General features: G+C 36.5%; 1 protein-coding gene across 4 annotated transcripts in view; it reads right to left on the bottom strand.

The window, feature by feature from the left end:
* Fkbp5 (FKBP prolyl isomerase 5) overlaps positions 1-18,951 on the bottom strand; it is a 110,156-nt gene extending 91,205 nt beyond the window's left edge. Inside the window, exons 1-2 of one of the 4 annotated variants that reach the window (XM_005318774.5) lie at positions 2,250-2,364; positions 446-689 (exon numbers count right to left, since the gene is read on the bottom strand). In XM_005318774.5, the coding sequence (XP_005318831.2) occupies positions 446-452 (7 nt within the window). In that variant the 5' untranslated portion in view covers positions 453-689; positions 2,250-2,364. Of the gene's footprint in view, positions 1-445; positions 690-2,249; positions 2,365-18,739 lie in introns of those variants that run through there. The other 3 variants (XM_078020128.1, XM_078020129.1, XM_078020127.1) reach the window with 3 other exon arrangements.
* Between the last annotated feature and the right edge of the window lie 432 nt (positions 18,952-19,383).

Below are 19,383 nucleotides of genomic sequence, written 5' to 3'. Positions count from 1 at the left end.
CTTTCATTTCACTTATTTATTTATTTATTGATTGATTTTTAATGTGGTGCTGAGGATGGAACACAGGGTTCCGCACATTCCAGGCGAGAGCTCTACGGGTGAGCCACAACCCCAGCCCCGCCCCCTTTTCAAATTTACTGATCTCCATTTCACATTTTTATTCATTTATTCCTGGTTGCCACTTTCTACATATACATAAAGGAGAAATTCCCTTTGGTACATTTATATACATATATAACATGACTCTGTTAGATTCATACCACATTTCTTTCCTTACCCCTTCTTTCCTCCCTCCTCATTATCCTATTTCTGCTCCACAAATCTTCCCTATATCTTTGTGATATCTGATCCCCTCCACACTTTCTTCTTTCTTGTAATACTGCTTTAGCTTCCACATATGAGAGAAAACAATGACCCTTGATTTTCTCAGTCTGGCTTATTTTACCTAGCATGATTTCTCCATTTCTTGGAGAGACTTCCACTGCAAAAACAGCATGACAAAAAGTCCAAGATTTCTGCTACGCCAGCTCCCTTGTGGTCTGTACTTGTTGAGATTCCCTGCCCTTGTCAACCCAGAGTCCATGTCCGTTTCTTCTGGGAAACCAGTGTTCTTAATCTTCTGGGCTGGGACCAGTCTTTGCCAGTCAGGGCCCTGGCAACTTTAATAGTTCAGAGATGAACACATGACCCTAAGAGATCCAAACCAAAATCAACCTTGATAAGAGACTAATGAAATTATTTAAATTATCATAATTACTAACATATAATACAGATAAAATTCCTAAAAAGAACTTTGTAATAAGGAGACTTTTCAGTTAATGTGGTCCCTAAATATTTTATGAAGTTAAAATTTTAAATCACAAAACCTGCACTTATATAGTCACAAGTTACTTTTTTTTTGTTAAAATATACAACAATGAAACAGCAACAAAATATGTAATATTGGAAATTTTCCATTTCAAAGAAGTGATAAAACTTCATGTTTGTTTCGAAGAATAAGAATGTTAAATCCATATAAATCATATCCTATTAAAATAGTTAAGTATAGAAATAATAAGAAAATACAAGTCTGGTAGGCATATACATTCATCACATTTTCTTTAATAGAAATTATTTTATAACTTCAAGAATAAAGACTCCTATAGGTAGTTTCTTATAAGGTTTCTAAAATGCTATAACACCTAAGAAAATATGTGAGATACATTTAACTTTTTAAAATAATTTTGATCAATTAATAATTCTCTTAACAAAGAAAATTACAGAGCATATTAATAAATTGCAACAAAAGTTCAATTCAACATAAGAAAACAAAATTTAACTACCAGAATTTTCTAAGAATGAAATGGACTATCTTGTAAGACATGGACCTCCCCATCTTTGGAACTAAACTAAAACTAAAACTCTGTAATTCTCTGAAAATAAAACATCCTTGAAGAATTCCACTGATGTGCTAGCTGATTTACTTCTTGAAAGAGTATAGTGAAACATATAATAATCTGTTGCATCTTTTTTCTAGCATTGCACAATGTTCCTGGCCTACAATGCACATACTGTATCTATTATCATATTTAAACATCTGACAGCATTGTTACAAGAATCCTTAATATTCCTCTCTAAATATACAAATAAAATTCTCAGTCTTGAAACGCTCATGATTTCAGTAGTTAAGTATCATATATGTTTTTTTTCCACACAGTCAAAATACATTTCCTGAACTTTTAGCTTTCAGTTTCCTGTTCGTCAATAGCTACAACTCTAGAGGCAATGCATAAACACACCCCAGTCATGGTATTTCCACTTCTGACAACAGTGGATGTGAACTTAATATGACCAAATATAATTACAGTGCATATAATAGTACAAAGCAGCTAAGACAGCAACAGCAGAAATTAATAATTTATCAAAATGGAAATTATTCTTATATAAGAATTCACATAATAGGGGCTGAGGCTGCAGCTCAGTGGTAAAGTGCTTGCTTCATACGTGTGAGGCACTGGGTTCAATCCTCAACACCACATAAAAATAAAGATACTGTGTGTTCTTCTACAACTAAATAAATATTTTTTAAAAAGAATTCACACAACAAATTTCTTGTATAACTCAGGATTCAGAAAAAATTTTTCTTTTGTGAAACTGATAAGCTTTCTTTATCAGACAATAACTATGAATCCCATCCTGTTTCCTTTTTTCTCTTGCTTGCCAGGAAGCTCAGAGCTAAATTTAATGTTCAAACACAGAAATTATCTTACCTCAGATTATTGGTGTAAAGATTTCTTCCCTCTCCCTCATCCTGCTCATTATTTCTCAAGTGGCTTATGTTTGTTTTCTGACTTTTTAATGGTTCTTGTATTCTGTTTTAATTATAAATTATGAAAATCTTCCCAATGAATAGGCTAATATAAATCATAAATTAGAAGAAATGTATTATAACAAATTAATATTTCCAAATCACTACATAACATTTTAGTGCAATTTGTATAAATCATAGGTTCTTTTTTCTTTTTTAGATCTTTATTTTATTTACTTATATGTGGTGCTGAGAATGGAACCCAGTGCCTCACACATGCCAGGCGAGTGCGCTACGGCTGAGCCCCAGCCCCAACCCCTAAAATATAGGTTCTAAAATGAAAATTATCTCTTCCTAATTTTTCATAAAATTATGATTCACTTTTGTAAAAGCTGGATAATATTTTTAAAATAAAATAATAATAAAATGACAAAAGGACCATAACTTAAATTACTAAACTGGGGACACTAGATTAAGAGGATTAGAAAAATTACAAACAAAATTGCTCTGGCAAAGTTGAATTTTTGTAAAAAGTTAACTCTAATAAAGTGTATTTATTTCTCACATACTGTTAACATCTTCAGGTGCAAAATAGACAAAATAGTCTATGATCTAATAAAAAGGGGGGAACTCAATTACACTAATTTAGAAATTATAAACATATATATGATGATGTTTAGTATATTAAAATGCAAAACAGTTTGTTAAGTGGATATGTGAAGTATTAATGAACAACAACAAAAAAAAAAAGGAGAAATAATCCAAACTGACAAATCTAGCCAAAAACTAAATAAAAATGTATCGTGAATTAAATAAAGAAGATCTAGAATAAAGTCATTTAAAAATGTAAAAGAGAAATGAAAACATTTTATAACAGACAATAGTCTATAAGAATGTATAACAGGCTGGGGGGTATAGCCCAGAGCTGGAGTACCAGCCTAACATGTATAATACCTGGGTTTGATTCCCAACACCACACACATAAAAGAAGAATGCATAACATAATGTTAAATTTTCCCACTTTTAAAAGATACAAACAAAAACTAGAAAATCATATATAATGAGAGGTGCCAGGTAGCAAAATAATATATATAAAATGAAAATGAGAAGTACAGGGTTAATACCTAAAGAGGTTAAATTATAAGAAATAATATTCTAAGAATGAAATCAACAATTTATTACTATATAAATTTAGAAGGAAAGCCTAGCAACCACCTATATACAGTGGTTTATCCAAACAATAAAATAGTACAGCATAAGAAAATATTTTAAAAACAGAAAGAGTTCCTATATATTACATGAAGGGGCCAAGAGAAGCCTACACACATCCACACATTCAGACCTCAAAAAAACCCAAAATCTAATTTTGAAGTATATATCTTCTCTTGTACTAGATCAAAAGATAAAATATGTAATAAAGGATAATCATCTAAATACAAAACAAGTCACAAGTCATAAGAAAAAAAAAACCCTCCCCCTAGAAAAAGAAACCAAACCATAGGAAATATAAATAAGTGATCTGATACAAAGCATAAAGACATGGAATTTTATATATGTGTGTATGTGTGTGTGTGTGTGTGTGTGTGTGTGTGTATAAACCTCACACTGCTTAAAAATGAATCTTTTAAAAATTAGTTATTTCAGGGCTGGGGTTGTGGCTCAATGGTAGAGCACTCGCCTAGCACGTGTGAGGCCCTGGGTTCAATCCTCAGCACCACATAAAAAAAATAAATAAATAAAATAAAGGTATTGTGTGCATCTACAACTAAAAAATAAATATTAAAATAAAAATCAGTATTTCAGTAGAAATGAACCTAGCCCAGAAGCCTGCTTTTTGGGGAAGAAATGTGGCAGATTTTGCAGGTCAAGGGCATCTTTATGTAATCCAGGCCACTTTTTATTTCTTTAATCATGAGAAAGAATACAGAACATGAAAAGATTACCAACTGCAAAATAGTTTCACGATAAAATTATGCTTAATGATAAAATTATGCTTAGTGACTAAAAAGTATTTATATAGTGTACAATTTTTCAAAATGCAGAGAGAGTGTCTTGTCACAGTTAAAACAATACATTTTAAGGGAAGAAAAGGAAGTGATGTGATAGTGCACTGATGATCAGGAACTGACATTATTTACATTTAAGAAAAAATGACCTGCTTTGTAAAAATGGAAGAGAATATTTATTAACTGGTGTGACCAGACACTAAGCTTTAGGCTTTATATATATTCCATCATATTGCATCTGGGTAAAAACAATGTACAAAAAAAAAAAAAATGCTGAACTGCATGTGGTGGCACATGCCAGTAATCCCAGAAACTCCGGAGGCTGAGACAGGAGGATCACAAGTTTGAAGCCAGCCTGGGCAACTTAGCAAGATCCTGTCTCCAAAGAAAAAACTGATAGGGGATGTAGCTCAGTGGTAAAGCGCCCCTGGGTTCAATCCCCTGTACTGAAAAACAGACAAAACACAGTGCTTAGTAAGATTCCCACAATTATGCACAGCATGTAACAAAAGGTAAGAAATGAATACCCTTGTTGTAAACTTAGAGACTACAGCAACAATACAAGTACAGGGTCAGGGGCTGTGAAGTAAAAACACAGTTAATTAACTTTTCATTTTACTACCAACCTATCAACAGCTCTATAAAAGAATGGTTATTCTACCATTGTAGAAAAATACTTTTTTATGAGAAAGCCCTTTATGTTTAAAACACTATTGTATTTATAATTCACAACACTAAAATAGAAAGAAATCCTTTTCTTCTCAAAGCTGATTTTGGAGTCTTGATTTTAAACATTACTTTTAAGAACAGTGATGCTCAAGAAATGTAGAAATGAGCTTCTCCTTATTAAGGGTGAATTATTATCTTATTGTTCCTGGCAGATAAAATTATTTTTTATCTTGGTGTTTCATAGCTAGACAAAAAAATTATTGATACTATAATTTCTATCAGATGGAAGAGAATCATATAGAGATGACAGTTAAAGATTTATATATCTCCCTAGGTTAGCCCTGAAGAATGCAGACCTGATCAAAAATTAGCTGTGGATCTTGAGAATGTGACTTTACTTCCTCTGGACCTCAATTTCCTTGTCTATAAAACAAGATGGCTAGGGCTGGGGATGTGGCTCAAGCAGTAGCGTACTTGCCTGGCATGCGCCGGGTGCTGGGTTCCATCCTTAGCACCACATAAAATAAAATAAAGATGTTGTGTCCACCAAAAACTAACAATAAATAAATAAATAAATATTTTTTTTAAAATTTAAACAAGATGGCTAGAACAGAGTGTTATTTCCTTTCTTCATCTCTTCTTTGTGGCTTTATGAAATAGGGTTTACACTGTATGTCTAGAAAACAAAAAGGCAAGCAGCAACAAAAATCTATTAGATTGTGGAGAAAAGGAGTGAGGATTATGTAAATAACTAGGACACGAAGAAAAAAAGTTAGACACAAACATGGGGTTGTGGCTCAGTGATAGAGCACTTGCCTCACTGGGTTCGATCTCAGCACCACATAAATAAATAAAATAAAGGTATTGTAACTAATTAAAAAAAAAAAGAAACAAGGACAGATAAAAAAAAAAAGCATTATGGTGCAGGATACAGAATCATGAGCATCACTGTCAAAATTAATTTGAATATAAGTCATTTGTTTATCCAGAAAGACAGTGAGAAATGCTAGAGATGCAGACTTAGAAGTGTGATCTGTAACATACAAGGGGCCTTGCTAAATAACCTAAGAAATCTTTTCAAGTTTCCTCAGTATATATGGAGAGAGATATCACATTCCCTGGCTTAATCATTCATAATTCTGCTCCAACATAATCACCCACTATTTTCCAATAGATTATCCGTCTAGCCAATTTGGCTTCCTCATTTCAAAGGAACTTAGATTATCTCCCCTATCATTCAATGTTCGATCTGAAACACATATTCCCTTCTCAACCTAATAATTCATCAAGTTCTAATAAGGTATTGTTCTAAATATTTTACATACATTAAATAATTTAATTCTCTCAATAATCCTAGGAGGGAGGTTAAATAACTTGCTTAAAATTACATGGTAACAGAGCTAGGATTGACACAGTCTGGCTCCAAGTAGCCTGTCAACTTGCTAATTAGTCTTCAACACTCAGGTCAAGTTCTGTCACCTTCTTGAAATTCTCATCTACTTGGCAATTATTCTTGCCTCTTAGGCCATTAAGTAAACTACTCACTTGTCATTTACCATGGGATCCAGTTTATTTATCTTTGTGCATACGTTCTATCTTTTCTTATTTATTTTGTAATACTATTTTAAACCTAACAGAACTTAGTATCTGGAACACAGCAGTGCTTATTAATAAAACTAAATAGTACTTAATAGTTATTGAAAACACACACCAGATACTGAGCTAAGTGACAGGTATTATTCTTGACCCTTCTCCATATAGAGGATAAGGAAGCTGAAGCTTTTTTTTTTTTTTTTTTTTTTTTAAAGAGAGAGTGAGAGAGAGAGAATTTTAACATTTATTTATTTTTTCTTAGTTCTCGGCGGACACAACATCTTTGTTGGTATGTGGTGCTGCTGAGGATCGAACCCAGGCCGCACGCATGCTAGGAGAGCACGCTACCGCTTGAGCCACATCCCCGGCCCCAGGAAGCTGAAGCTTAAAGAAACTATCTTGTTTAGTATCACCATGGTATGATAAGACTCAAATTCCAAAAGTACAACATAACAGTCTACACCATACTCTTAATCTCCAGTCTACCATAAATCTTGAAAATAACCATTCAACTTAAATTTACTTAGCAGCAGTACTTTAGCTGTACTTAATACAGGACTCATAGTTACTGCCTCCAAGAAACTCACACTCCATCAAGACTTCAGGACCAAACTGATAACACTAGCAGAGTCACCATCATTAAAACTTAAGATTTGGAGGCTGGGGTTATGGCTCAGAGGTCGAGAGCTCGCCTAGCAGGCGTGAGGCACTGGGTTCAATCCTCAGCACCACATAAAAATAAAATAAATATATTGTGTCCACCTAAAACTAAAAAATAAATATTAAAAAAAAAACTTCAGATTTTAACTTACAGTTTAGGGGCAAATTTTTTTTTAGTTCTTAGAAATTCTCTTCTATACCACTCCTCCCTCCAGGATTACCCACTCCCTCTATCCTAGAACTCATCTTTCTATTTGTTGTATTATAGAGTAGAAGGACTCTTGCTAATCCTATCAACTACTGGGACATCTGAATTTAAATTAGCAATAACTTGGACTCAAGGGTCTATCTGATGAATTCCATGCAAATAATAAAATATGAATAATGAAGGACAGTTATTTAAAAAAAGCAATACCAAGAAGAAGCAGAGAAAAGGAATACTGGAAAGTCACACTGTAGAGCAAAGATAAGAAGAAAAGCAGGAATACAGACACAAATAGAAGGTGCAATTAAGAATGCAGAATAAATTCAGTGAAGAAGTACAAATAAAAACAATTAGAGCTAATCCATTTTATGAATGCTGATTGCTTTCTTTTCCTAATCTCTAATGGAAACAAAAAACTGTATGTGAAACGTTAACTGAAAAATCATTAGCTACGGGGCTGGGGATGTGGCTCAAGCAGTAGCGCACTCTCCTGGCATGCGTGCGGCCTGGGTTCGATCCTCAGCACCATATACCAACAAAGATGTTGTGTCTGCCAAAAACTAAAAAATAAATATTTAAAAAAAAATTCTCTCTCTCTCTCTCTCTCTCTCTCTCTCTCTCTCTCTCTCTGTCTCTCACTCTCTCTTTAAAAAGAAAAAAATCATTAGCTACAAACAACAGCTGCATTAGGAAGAGTTGTTTTTTTTTTTTTCCCTCAGTAAACTATTCAGAATAGCAGAGCTGCAAAAGGACCTTGAGACACTATTTAATCCAACCCACTCATTTTATAGTTAAAAGTAAAGCCCAGAAAGGCTAGGTAACTTTAATCCCAAGATCATACAGCTACTTCATAGCAACACATCTGAATCTCATTCCAGTATCTATTCCTAACTCACCAGACTTCCTAGAAATGGTATTTTTTCTTCCTTTTCCATCCTAATAACCATAAATTTCTACATATGCATTTCAGAATCCCCACATAATTTATAGTTACCTTGGATGACAATTACCAGATATTCTGTGTTATCAAGAACAAGACATGTAACTTTTTATTTTCATATCTCCAAAGTCAGTAATCTTAAATTGGGTCTTATTTCCTACCAGGAAGAAATTCAAATACTTTCCTGAAGAGCAGAAGGAAGACAGATCTCCATAAACACCAAATTCAAGCCAGCAGATAAACTACAATCTATACAGAAAGAAGGAGCCTAAGAACCCAGGATGTTGGACAGCTACAGGTGGGAAATATAATGATATCATTTATTTTCTTTTTTACTTTTTTTTTTTTTTGGTACCAGGGATTGAACTCAGGGGCACTTGACTACTGAGCCACATCCCCAGCCCTATTTTGTACTTTATTTAGAGACAGGGTCTCACTGAGTTGCTTAGCGCCTTACTTTTGCTGAGGCAGCTTTGAACTTGCAATCCTCCTGCCTCAGTCTCCTAAACTGCTGGGATTGCAGGCATGCGCCACAGAGCCTGGCATCTCCTTTCTATTTTGAGTGGGCAAAAGAAGGGGACACTAAGGATTAAACCCAGAGATGCTTTACCACTGAGCTATATCCTCAGTCCTTTTTATTTTGAGATAGGATCTCTATAAGGGTCTCTATAAGTTGCTCAGACTGGCCTCAAATTTGAGATTCTTCTGTCTCAACCTCCTGAGTACCTGGGATTACAGGTATGTACAACTAGAACTGACCCACTTCTGACTAACCTCAGGCTCCCATCTTTCTAACAAACTTCAATTCCAGAAACTATAGAGAAGGCGAGGTAAAGAAACTGAGTATGTGTCACTTTTAACACAAGTAGATTTTTAGTGTCTTGGCCAGGATATATGGAACAAAGAGAAGAGACATCAGGTAGGCCAACAAACCTGCACTTTTTGCCATAAAAACACTAGAAAGTTCTGAAAATATGTTATATACATTCAATTCAGAATTTCCCCCACTGCAAAGCTCTTGTAGATATTTGAGGCTAGAAGGTAGTCATCATGGACCACACCTGTGGTCTAAGATAGTTTGGTGCTCAAAACCCTGATAAACTGTAGGACCTGTTAGCCACCATTCACCACGTCATTTGACATGAGTGATTTGGCATTCTTCCTTATCACCTTGGTATAAATATAATTATTATCTCAGCTTTAAAAATTCTATGTCTGCCTATAAGGCTAACTGAAGCTTTTTCTGGAAGGGAAAAAAATGTCTTATTTTACTTCAGGAACATACCTTAATTTTGATATGTATGAAGTTCACTGTAAATTAGGGATAACTTCCTATTAAAACATGTTAATCAAATTAGGACAAATATAGTGAAAATGAAAGGGACAAAAGGATAAAAAAAGAACAAACAAATTTAATTACTCACTGAGTTTGAGAAGTAAAGGAAGGGTAAAAAATAACCAGTAAGAATAATGAAGAAGTTAGGGCTGGAGTTGTTACTCAGTGGTAGAGAGCTTGCCCAGCATGTGTGAGGCTCTGGGTTTAATCCTCAGCACCATATAAAAATAAATAAATAAAATAAAGTTGTCCATCTACAGCTAAAAAAATTTTTTTAAAGAATAATGAAGTTGTTAATAGCTAAAGAGGGAAGAGGAGGAAAGAGAGGTGTTTGGGCTGGGGAAAGGGGAAAGGATGATGTGGTATACAGCTGCTGGAGAGATGGTATTTAAATATATTTTCTTTCAAGAAGTACGAGAAAATTTAGACCTGAAGTTTAGACAACAATATAGATTTGGGACCTAAAAGGGGTGTTAGAGCACTCTGATGATTGAGGTTGTAGAGAAAGAAAGATTAAAGAAGAACATTTAGACAACTACATTCCTCAGACAGTACATCAGAAATAACTTGCCAGGTGAGCAGTACTCTATTCTACAGATAGTGCATTTGGACCAATTTATTGTAATGAGAAGCTTAAATTTTCTTTTTAATTTCATGTTATGAATTAACAGAAACAAGCTAAAGTAGGTTCATAATTACTATTTGTCTGAAGTCAAATCTCTGAACTAGAACACGATTTTTAAATTTATCTATAATAAAAGGGAAGGGGAAAAAAAAAAAACAGAAAAATCTGGTATTCTCATACTACCACTATTTTACAATATTTGTGAAAATTTAACGATTATTTTTTAGTTGTAGATGGACACAATACCTTTATTTTATTTGTTTATTTTTATGTAATGCTGAGGATCAAACCCAGGCTCCACACATGCTAGGCAAGTGCTCTACTACTGAGCCACAACCCCAGCCCCAACAGAATGTAACCATTTTAAAAAGTACTTCAGGGAGGGCTGGAATTGTGGCTCAGCGGTAGAGCGCTTGCCTAGCAAGGGCGGGACTTGCGTTCAATCCTCAGCACCACATAAAAATAAAGGCATTGTGTTGTGTCCATCTACACCTAAAAAATAAATAAATAAATTTTTTTTTAAAAAAAGTACTTCAGGGGCTGTGGTGTGGCTCAGTGGTGGAGCCCTTGCCTAGGACGTTTGAGGCACTGGGTTTGATCCTCAGCACCACATAAAAATAGATACTCTGTGTTTATTTACAACTAAATAAATATTTGAGGAGAAAATTAATTAATTAATTAAAGGTTAAAAAAAAGCACTTCAACTAAAATATCCAGAATTAATGAATCTGGGGAATGGGTACATGAAGGTTCACTAATGAATCTGGAGAGCAGGAACATAGAGGTTCTTTATACTCTTTTCTCCAGTTTTGTACATATGGGAAACTATCATAATAAAAGTATCTGACTACATACAAATATTTTCAAAATTCTATCAACAGATAAGTCTGACAATTAAAAATAAAATTCTAGTAGACAATAAATACTTTTCAAACAATGCTTGCTTCATTCTTGATAAACCAATAAAATTTACTGTGTATAGAACGGAGAAAAGACCTAGTCTATCACTTCAAAGGAACAAGAATATGTTCATTAAATGGAAAAGGTCCTTTTATTCATATTGATTGATTTTAGACATGTCATTTTTTTTCTTCATTAAACTTAAGTCTTTGCTGAAGTATGTATAGGCTGTGTGTGTGTGGTTCTGATTAAGAAGGTCAAAATATTTACCTTCAATATCAATTCTTACATCTTGAAGCAGTCAGTTAGCCCTCCAGTTACTTCAAACATCTACCGCTCTAATAAATAATCTGATACAGATGCAAAAAAGATTTTTAAAAAGCAAACCTATCCATAAATTATACCTAATCCTAAATTGTAATGAACATATATTAAAATTATACAAAATAATAAGTAGAGGGGAAAATTCATTTTTAAAATAATTATCATTGGGGGGCTGGAGATGTGGCTCAAGCGGTAGCGCGCTCGCCTGGCATGCGTGCGGCCCGGGTTCGATCCTCAGCACCACATACAAACAAAGATGTTGTGTCTGCCGATACTAAAAAATAAATATTAAAAAACCTCTCTCTCTCTCTCTCTCTCTCTTAAAAAAAAATAATAATAATTATCATTGGGCTGGGGATGTAGCTCAAGCGGTAGCGCGCTCGCCTGGCATGCGTGCGGCCCGGGTTCGATCCTCAGCACCACATACAAACAAAGATGTTGTGTCCGCCGAGAACTAAAAAATAAATATTAAAAATTCTCTCTCTCTCTCTCTCTCTCTCTCTCCCCTCTCTCACTCTTTTAAAAAAAAATAATTAAATAAATAAATAAATAAATAATTCTCCCCTCCCCTCTCTCACTCTTTATAAAAAAAAATAATAATAATAATTATCATTGCTTAAATTATGATTTAAATAGACTTTAATACTAGGAGAGAGCAGCAGATTCACCACTCATCAATAATCATGAATGGTTTCTAGGGTTTGGGGCACCAACATTTCCTATGATAAATAGCACCACCCAAAAATGACAACCAGATTTGTCTGCCTCCTCTTCTTGACTAATAAGCTCCAGAACAGTAAAAAGGATATATGTCTACGCAAAACCTAGCACACTACAAGTGTTCCACTCTTAAACAGCAATAATCACCATCTTTGATTTCCAGAAAGCTATTGCTAAGTATCAGTCTCATTCCCTAGGTGACGTCCATAAAATAACAAAGCAGGGTTTCCTCACTGGCAGTTCTACTTAAATCATATTCAGAATCCTGTTTCTTCCAACAGAAACAAGTTGTCATAAAACTTGAGTGAAAAGCAGTATAAAAACATGTATGCACAGACACTCAAATGATTCTTTTGTTTCATCATTATTAAGCAACTGGCTAATTCCTAATTGAGGTATTTCACTTTTTTCAGACATTAAAATATTTCTCCTAATCTTCAATAGTTTTTAGCTTTTTCCCTTTTTATTAAAGACTTACATATCATAAAATGCACAGATCTTTAAAATTCAGCTTAATAACTGAACAAACTTATATAATTGGTGAATATGGATAAAGGTTTGCAGAAGTTCCTTATACTAGTCTTATACTTTCCACAGATTAAAAATGATAAAATGATATAATAAGTTGCCCAAAAATATACACATGAATTTCTATCACCCATGTCATTCTAAAGTACATTTCCATCACTCCAGAAAGCTCCCTTGTGTCCCTTTCCAGTCAATCAAAGCTCCTACCCAGAGGCAACCACTATTCTGATTTCCATCATACCTTAGTTTTGTCTGTTCTTGTATTTTTCATAAACAGTATCATACAGTATACACTCATCTGTGTCTGAACTAGTTTGTGTTCTCTTGCTATGAACAATATTTCTGACATTGCTCTATTTATTGTGTGAATCAGTAGTTCATTCCTATTGTGAAAAAGATGCTATGAACATTTTGTACATGTCCTTTTTTTAAATTACATTTGTTTTAGTTGTAAATGGACCTTTATTTATTTATATGTGGTGCTGAGATTCGAACCCAGGGCCTCACACGTGCTAGGCAACTGCTCTACATCAACAACTAAAAAAAAAAAGTTAAGAAAAAAGATTACAAGACTTTATTGTCTTGCTTTTTCAAAAAGTTAAACATGCAAATAATTTCACTAGTTAATATTTAACATGGGTAAAGAACATCCCACACGCATTCAGAATATATTCTGATAAAGATTTAATCTCTAGGATGTTTTCTCTATTCCAAATAGTAATTTACTTCAGCACTGTCTGTGATAGCAACATTCTGACTCTCAATTCTACTGTGTAATTTTCAGCTGACAAGAGAAATTTCTTTAATTCGCCAGAGATAAGAACAGTAATAAATATACACAAATCTGATTTTTTAGAGATCAATTTGAAATTTGCAACCCTGTTTTTGATAATCAGATGCCCATGTTCAGCGGCTCATTTAATATAATCTATCAATTGCCAAAATTCACTACTACAAACAATTCTAGAAATTTACCATTGCCTTAAAAAGGAATCTGAAACTACAAATGGGATAAAACAATCCTCTTCTAGTCTTTGATCTTTCTTCATCTTTTATTCCTCGTTCCAAAAAAAAAAAAATGAGTAATTTAAAAAACATAAAATTCAAATGTACTACTCAGAATTTGGATGTTCCCTAGCTTTCACAGATGTGTGACTGTTTACTTAAAAATCCATTATTTCACTCTGAAAATACACCATTTTCATTTTTCTAATAACTGTACCTTTCTTTAAAAGAAGAAAAATAGCCTTGATTAAGCTTTGATTTTTATAACAACTCCTATTGGCTTAATTCCCTAACTTTCAATATGGTTTGCCTGATTGTACTAGAGAACTAAAATAAAATTTTATGGTTGTTTTTAAAATGTTTTGCTTTCACACCAAGGATGAAAAACAAATACACCAAATGTGCAGACCCCACACTCCCTCTGGTGGTCCTTCACTCTCATTAACCAAATCCAAAAGACTATAAGGAAGTATGCACAAAATGCAAGTCAGTTCTCATAACAAATTGTAAGACATACAACTTATTTTGAGTACTGAAATTTTAGTCTTCTAAATGTTGCTAAACTACCTTTAGAGCCAGGCATGGTGGTCCACACCTATAATTTCAGCAACTCAGAAGGCTGAGGCAAGAGGATCACAAGTTTGAGACCAGCCTCAGCTACTTAGCCTGACCTTGTCTCAAAATAAAAAATAAAAAGAGCTGAGATGCAGCTCAGTGGTAAAAAGTACTTGGGTTCAATCTCCAGTATGGGAAAATAAAATAAAATAAATAGAATATAGTAATCTATTAGCTGCAATCTGTTGATAACCTGTTAAAATACATGGCCCTACAATCAATCATTTTTACCTGTCTCATTTGCAGAACTGCTTTTTACATAGTAAATAAACATCTTATTTGCAAATTAAATCACACTTAAGGGGCCATTTTAAATCAGTAGTTGTGATCTGCATATCATTGTTGACTCAGTCTTTGATGCCTGTGTATTTAATTTTCTTTACATATTTCAGGAAAATGTCAGAATTTTAAAATGCAGTAGGGCTGGGGGACATAGTGCACTGGTAGAACACTTTCCTAATTTGTGTGAGGCCTTGGGTTAGATACACCCTCCCCCCCAAAAAATAAAACTACAGTTATTTTTTAAATTAAAAAAATAAAAATGCACAAAAGTGCGGTTGGGTAGAGCATTTGCCTAGCATGCACAAGGCCCTGGGTTCAATTCTCAGAACCACAAACCACAAAGCAATCACTAAACCAAACTGTAGAAAAATCTGGAAATATCAAAACCAAAAATCTAATTACTAGTCAGCTAAATTGGAATGTTGAAATAGTTCCAGATTATAAAATGTAGATATTTAATTGTTCAGCATAAATTAATTAGACTTTTTTTTTTTTTTTTTTTTTTTTGCTGTACTGGGGATTAAACCCTGGGGGCGCTGTACCACAGAGTTCTATATTCTCCCTCCTTTTTATTTTTTGAAATAAGGTCTGGCTAAGATGCCTAGGATGGCCTCAAACTTGTGATGCTCTTGCCTCAGCTTTTCCAAGCTGGGATTACATGTATGCACCACCAGAAACTGCTAGAAGATATTCTTCTTCTTCTTCTTTTTTTTTTTTTTTTTTTTTGGTACCAGGGATTGAACCCAAGGGTACTTAAAGGTGCTTAACATCCCCAGCCGGTTTTTTTTTTTTTTTTTGAAATAGGGTCTCACTAGGTTACTTAAAGCCTCACTAAATTGCCAGAACTGGCTTCAAATTTGCAAATCTTCCTACCTCAGCCTCCAGAGCCACTGGGATTACTGGCATTCGCCATCACACCTGACTAGAGGATATTCCTAATGCTAGGTACAACAAGCATATTACTGTTATGTAAAGGAGTTTTAATATCTATAACAGTGTCATTTGATCTATTCTTGAATTTAAAGCCCTTATTTTTTTGTAGTTCAGTGGTAGTGTTTGACTACCATACATAATGGCCCAAGAGTCAATCCACAGGGAAAGAGAGAAAAAAAAAGAAAATTTACTACCACAACAGCCCCCCAAACTCAAAATGAGCCATATCTGAAGGTAGATGCTTTAAAATGGTGCCAGTTTTTTCTTTTATATATGTGATAATCAACTTATGCTTAATTTTAAAATTAAAATATGGTTGATAATTTTTAAACACTTATTTATTTATTTATACGTGGTGCTGAGAATCAAACCCAGTGCCTCAAAAGTGCTAGGCAAGCACTCTACCATTGTGGTCTACCACAAGTTAAAGTGAACAAAAATAAATAAAAATTTAATTCTAAACTGGGCTTTTAAGTGAAAGCACTTTTCTATCTAAAAACTTAAAATATGTTTTTTTGTAACTAAGATTATGAACTATAACTTTATAATGTGGCATACTCAAGCATCATCATCACAGGAAAAGGATTATGAACCCTCTCTTTACATACAATAATTTAAATTAATGTTAAATCATGGAATCAATTAAATCATCCCAAACAATGAAAGCCCCAGTCTTATAAGTTCCCTCCAGATACTTATGTAGAATTAACCCATTCAACATGAAGGAAAAAGTTATCGTTCAACCAAATTGCCCTCACCAATCATCCAAAAGCCAACTCAGCCTTTTGTGGCACTAACCTCTTCTATAGGTACTCCAAAAGGATGCTCATTCTTTGGACTAATTCATCCTAATCTGAGAAAACTTTGGGAAACTAAAAAATCCAAAATACGCATTCTTTTCCAATCTAAATATAAACAGAAAATTGAAGATTTAATTAGTCATCTAACCCAATAGTCTTAAGTTTTTCATGTTCAACTGATTAAAATTATGTTCTAAAAGAAATCCATCCCAAATTCCCATAACTAAAAAAATTAAAGACTAAAAAACAGGACTGGGGTTGTAATTTAGTGGTAGAACACTTACCTAGCACATGTGAGGCACTGGGTTTGATCCTCAGCACCACATAAAAATAAACATATTGTGTTCAACTACAACTAAAAAAAAAAATTAAAAAAAAAAGATTAAAAAACATTTGTTAATGTTGGAATGGCAAAGACCTCATAACATAAAAGTTTGTTGTTTTAGAGAAATAAAAATTTACAAAGACTGTCTTAAATTTTTTAAATCTCAAATAATGAGAACTATTAGCTAATTCTACATGGTAAAAAGGTAAAATTACCATTCAATTAAATCTGAATAAATTAGCATGGTTAAATATTAACTTTGTTCTTAGAGAAGTTAACTTCTCTGAAGTATAAATCATTTGCAATATGGTTACAAATAACACATTAGAAAAGAAAAATGGAGTAAAGCAAGTGTTTCTCACAAATGACAAGTTAACTATAAGCCTCCTTTTAAAAGTAATTTTCAAAATATACTATTTCTACAGAATCGCTCAATTAGGGCCATAATTGTAGATTGTTAGGCATAGGTCAGTTGGGAGAGAGACAAACAGAAAATGGTAAGTGAAAGCATGACAGAATAAGAACTTCCCACTAGAATAAGAATTTTTTTTCAAGTCAATTATTGAATTTTGATTCAGATACCATGAAAAGCTGCTACTATATTCTCTAAAAACCCTAATGCAGAAGGGGGGCAGAACTCCCACACACTATTAAAAAATCCTTAACCAAATTATGCCTTAACTTTTCCCTTTTCTACAACCTAAGAAAATGGAAAAACAATGAAAATAAACACACCCGTCTACTCTCAGGCAAAGAAAGCTCCCATTCAATGCTAAGCCTTATTCCACTGGAAACGTACTCCTAAAAAGTAAATCCAAAACCACGAGCTCAAAATGCTTCATGCAGAATTTACTGAATGGCGGCCAATCGCTGTACACGCTGTCCTGAGCCACACTGAAGGATATCTAGAGCTCTGCGTTCTCCTCTTACAACTTGTACCTTACAGTCCATTCGCCAACACTGCAGAACCCGATTTTTAAAATGCGACTAAAATGTTCCTCCTGGCCCATCAATAGGAAAAAAAAAGCAATCTACACCCTAATCGTCAAAAAAACATTGGCAGTACTGGTTTTTAGGCGATACACTATCGTCAGCACACCTTTTTAGACGATCGACAGGGCAGGAGTTACAACGTCCTTGGGCTGAAGTGAGTAAGCACCCTAACACAACTTTTAACTGGCTTTCTGCTAGCACTAGGCTAATGCAGATCACCTGTTAGAACGACTCACACGCACACCCTCAACAAGTGGCCGAGAGCGGCGACGCGGTTCCCTGTCACTTGTCCTAGGGCGGCAGGTGAAGGCGGTGAACGCCCATCCACACCCATCGGCCGGCCACGGCAGAGGCGGCAAACAGCCCCGGGACGCTCCGTTATCCTCACCCTCCCGGACCCGCCAGGTGAGCAGGGCTCCATCGCCCGCGGCGTCCGGCGCCGGGCTCAGCCGGGCTCGACTTCTCGGGCCGTCCGGGTCCCGGAAGGCGAAGTTTCACTCCCGCCCGCGGCGTGGCTGCTCAGGCGCCGCCCGGTTCTCAGAGGGTCCGGCCGCCCGCTCCGAGCCGCTGCGGTCACTGCCCGCCTGGCCTGGAGCGAGTCCTGGGCCGCCAACCAGAGCCGGAGCGAGACCTGTCACCCGGGCGGGAAACAAAAGCCGAGGACTCGCGGGCGCGACCGGCCTCGCCTCGGTGAGGGGGAGCGCGGCGGGGGCGGGGAGCGGCTCCGGCGGCCGTCCCGCTCCGCGCCTCCGGGAGAGAGCCCCGGCCCCGAGGCCCCTGAGGCGCGGCACGGACCCCGCAGTGCGGCTGGGCCTCCCGCGCGCTCACCTCTAGGTTTCCCGGGCCCGGTTCGCCCCTACACGCTGCTCGGGTTGGGGAGAAGCGCGAGGGGGCGGGGAAGAGAGCGACCGCGACGGGACCGGGAAGGAGGGAATTCGGTTTTTTGGGGTGCCACGGCCGCCCGCCCCACCCCTGCAGCCATGGCTCCTGTACCTGTCCCCGCGGTAGCTCGCAGGCTCTGTCCCTCTTTGCCTAGCCCGCGCCCCACTCACCCCTCAGCCCGCCCTGCAGGCCGCCCGCGCGCCGGACAACGCCGCCTGAGACTGGCAGCGCCCGCGAGCCGGCCCGAATCCCCCGGGCAGCGCCCGGCGCCGTCCCGCCCCCGCCGGCCGCAGGACCCGCCTTCCATAGGGTCCTAGGGCTGTCAGTCCGCCCCCAAAAGGCGCGCGGGCTGCCGCTCCGCCTGTCCGGATTGGTGGCCTAGCACCATCCATGCAAATGAGACCCCGCCCATATTCATTTGCATCTCCTCCTCCCCACATCAGCCACGTGTCTGGCCCTTGCCCTTTGTGGGGGCCGCAGAAAAGGGATGCAGGAAGCTGACCAACACCCCCTCACATCATCCCTTACCTCCAGAGAAACTAATGTCTAAACAAGCTACTTGACTTCATATCTGCAAGGTCTCCCTGAAGGCTCAGCCCCTCCCTTTGATTCACCAGGCCTGCCCTGGGGCTGGAGCCGCTGGCCAGTCTTCCCCCAGGAAACAACTCCTAGATGCTCAGTGGGGTCAGGGGAAATCCCACCGTGGTAATCACTTTAACTCATAGTACCTCCCTCTGGACACCAGTGACCTTGAA

Source organism: Ictidomys tridecemlineatus, chromosome 8, assembly GCF_052094955.1.
Source record: "Ictidomys tridecemlineatus isolate mIctTri1 chromosome 8, mIctTri1.hap1, whole genome shotgun sequence".
NCBI lineage: Eukaryota > Metazoa > Chordata > Mammalia > Rodentia > Sciuridae > Ictidomys > Ictidomys tridecemlineatus.
The sequence above is the reverse complement of the archived record's forward strand: the minus strand, read 5'-3'. Positions and strand labels throughout refer to the sequence as shown.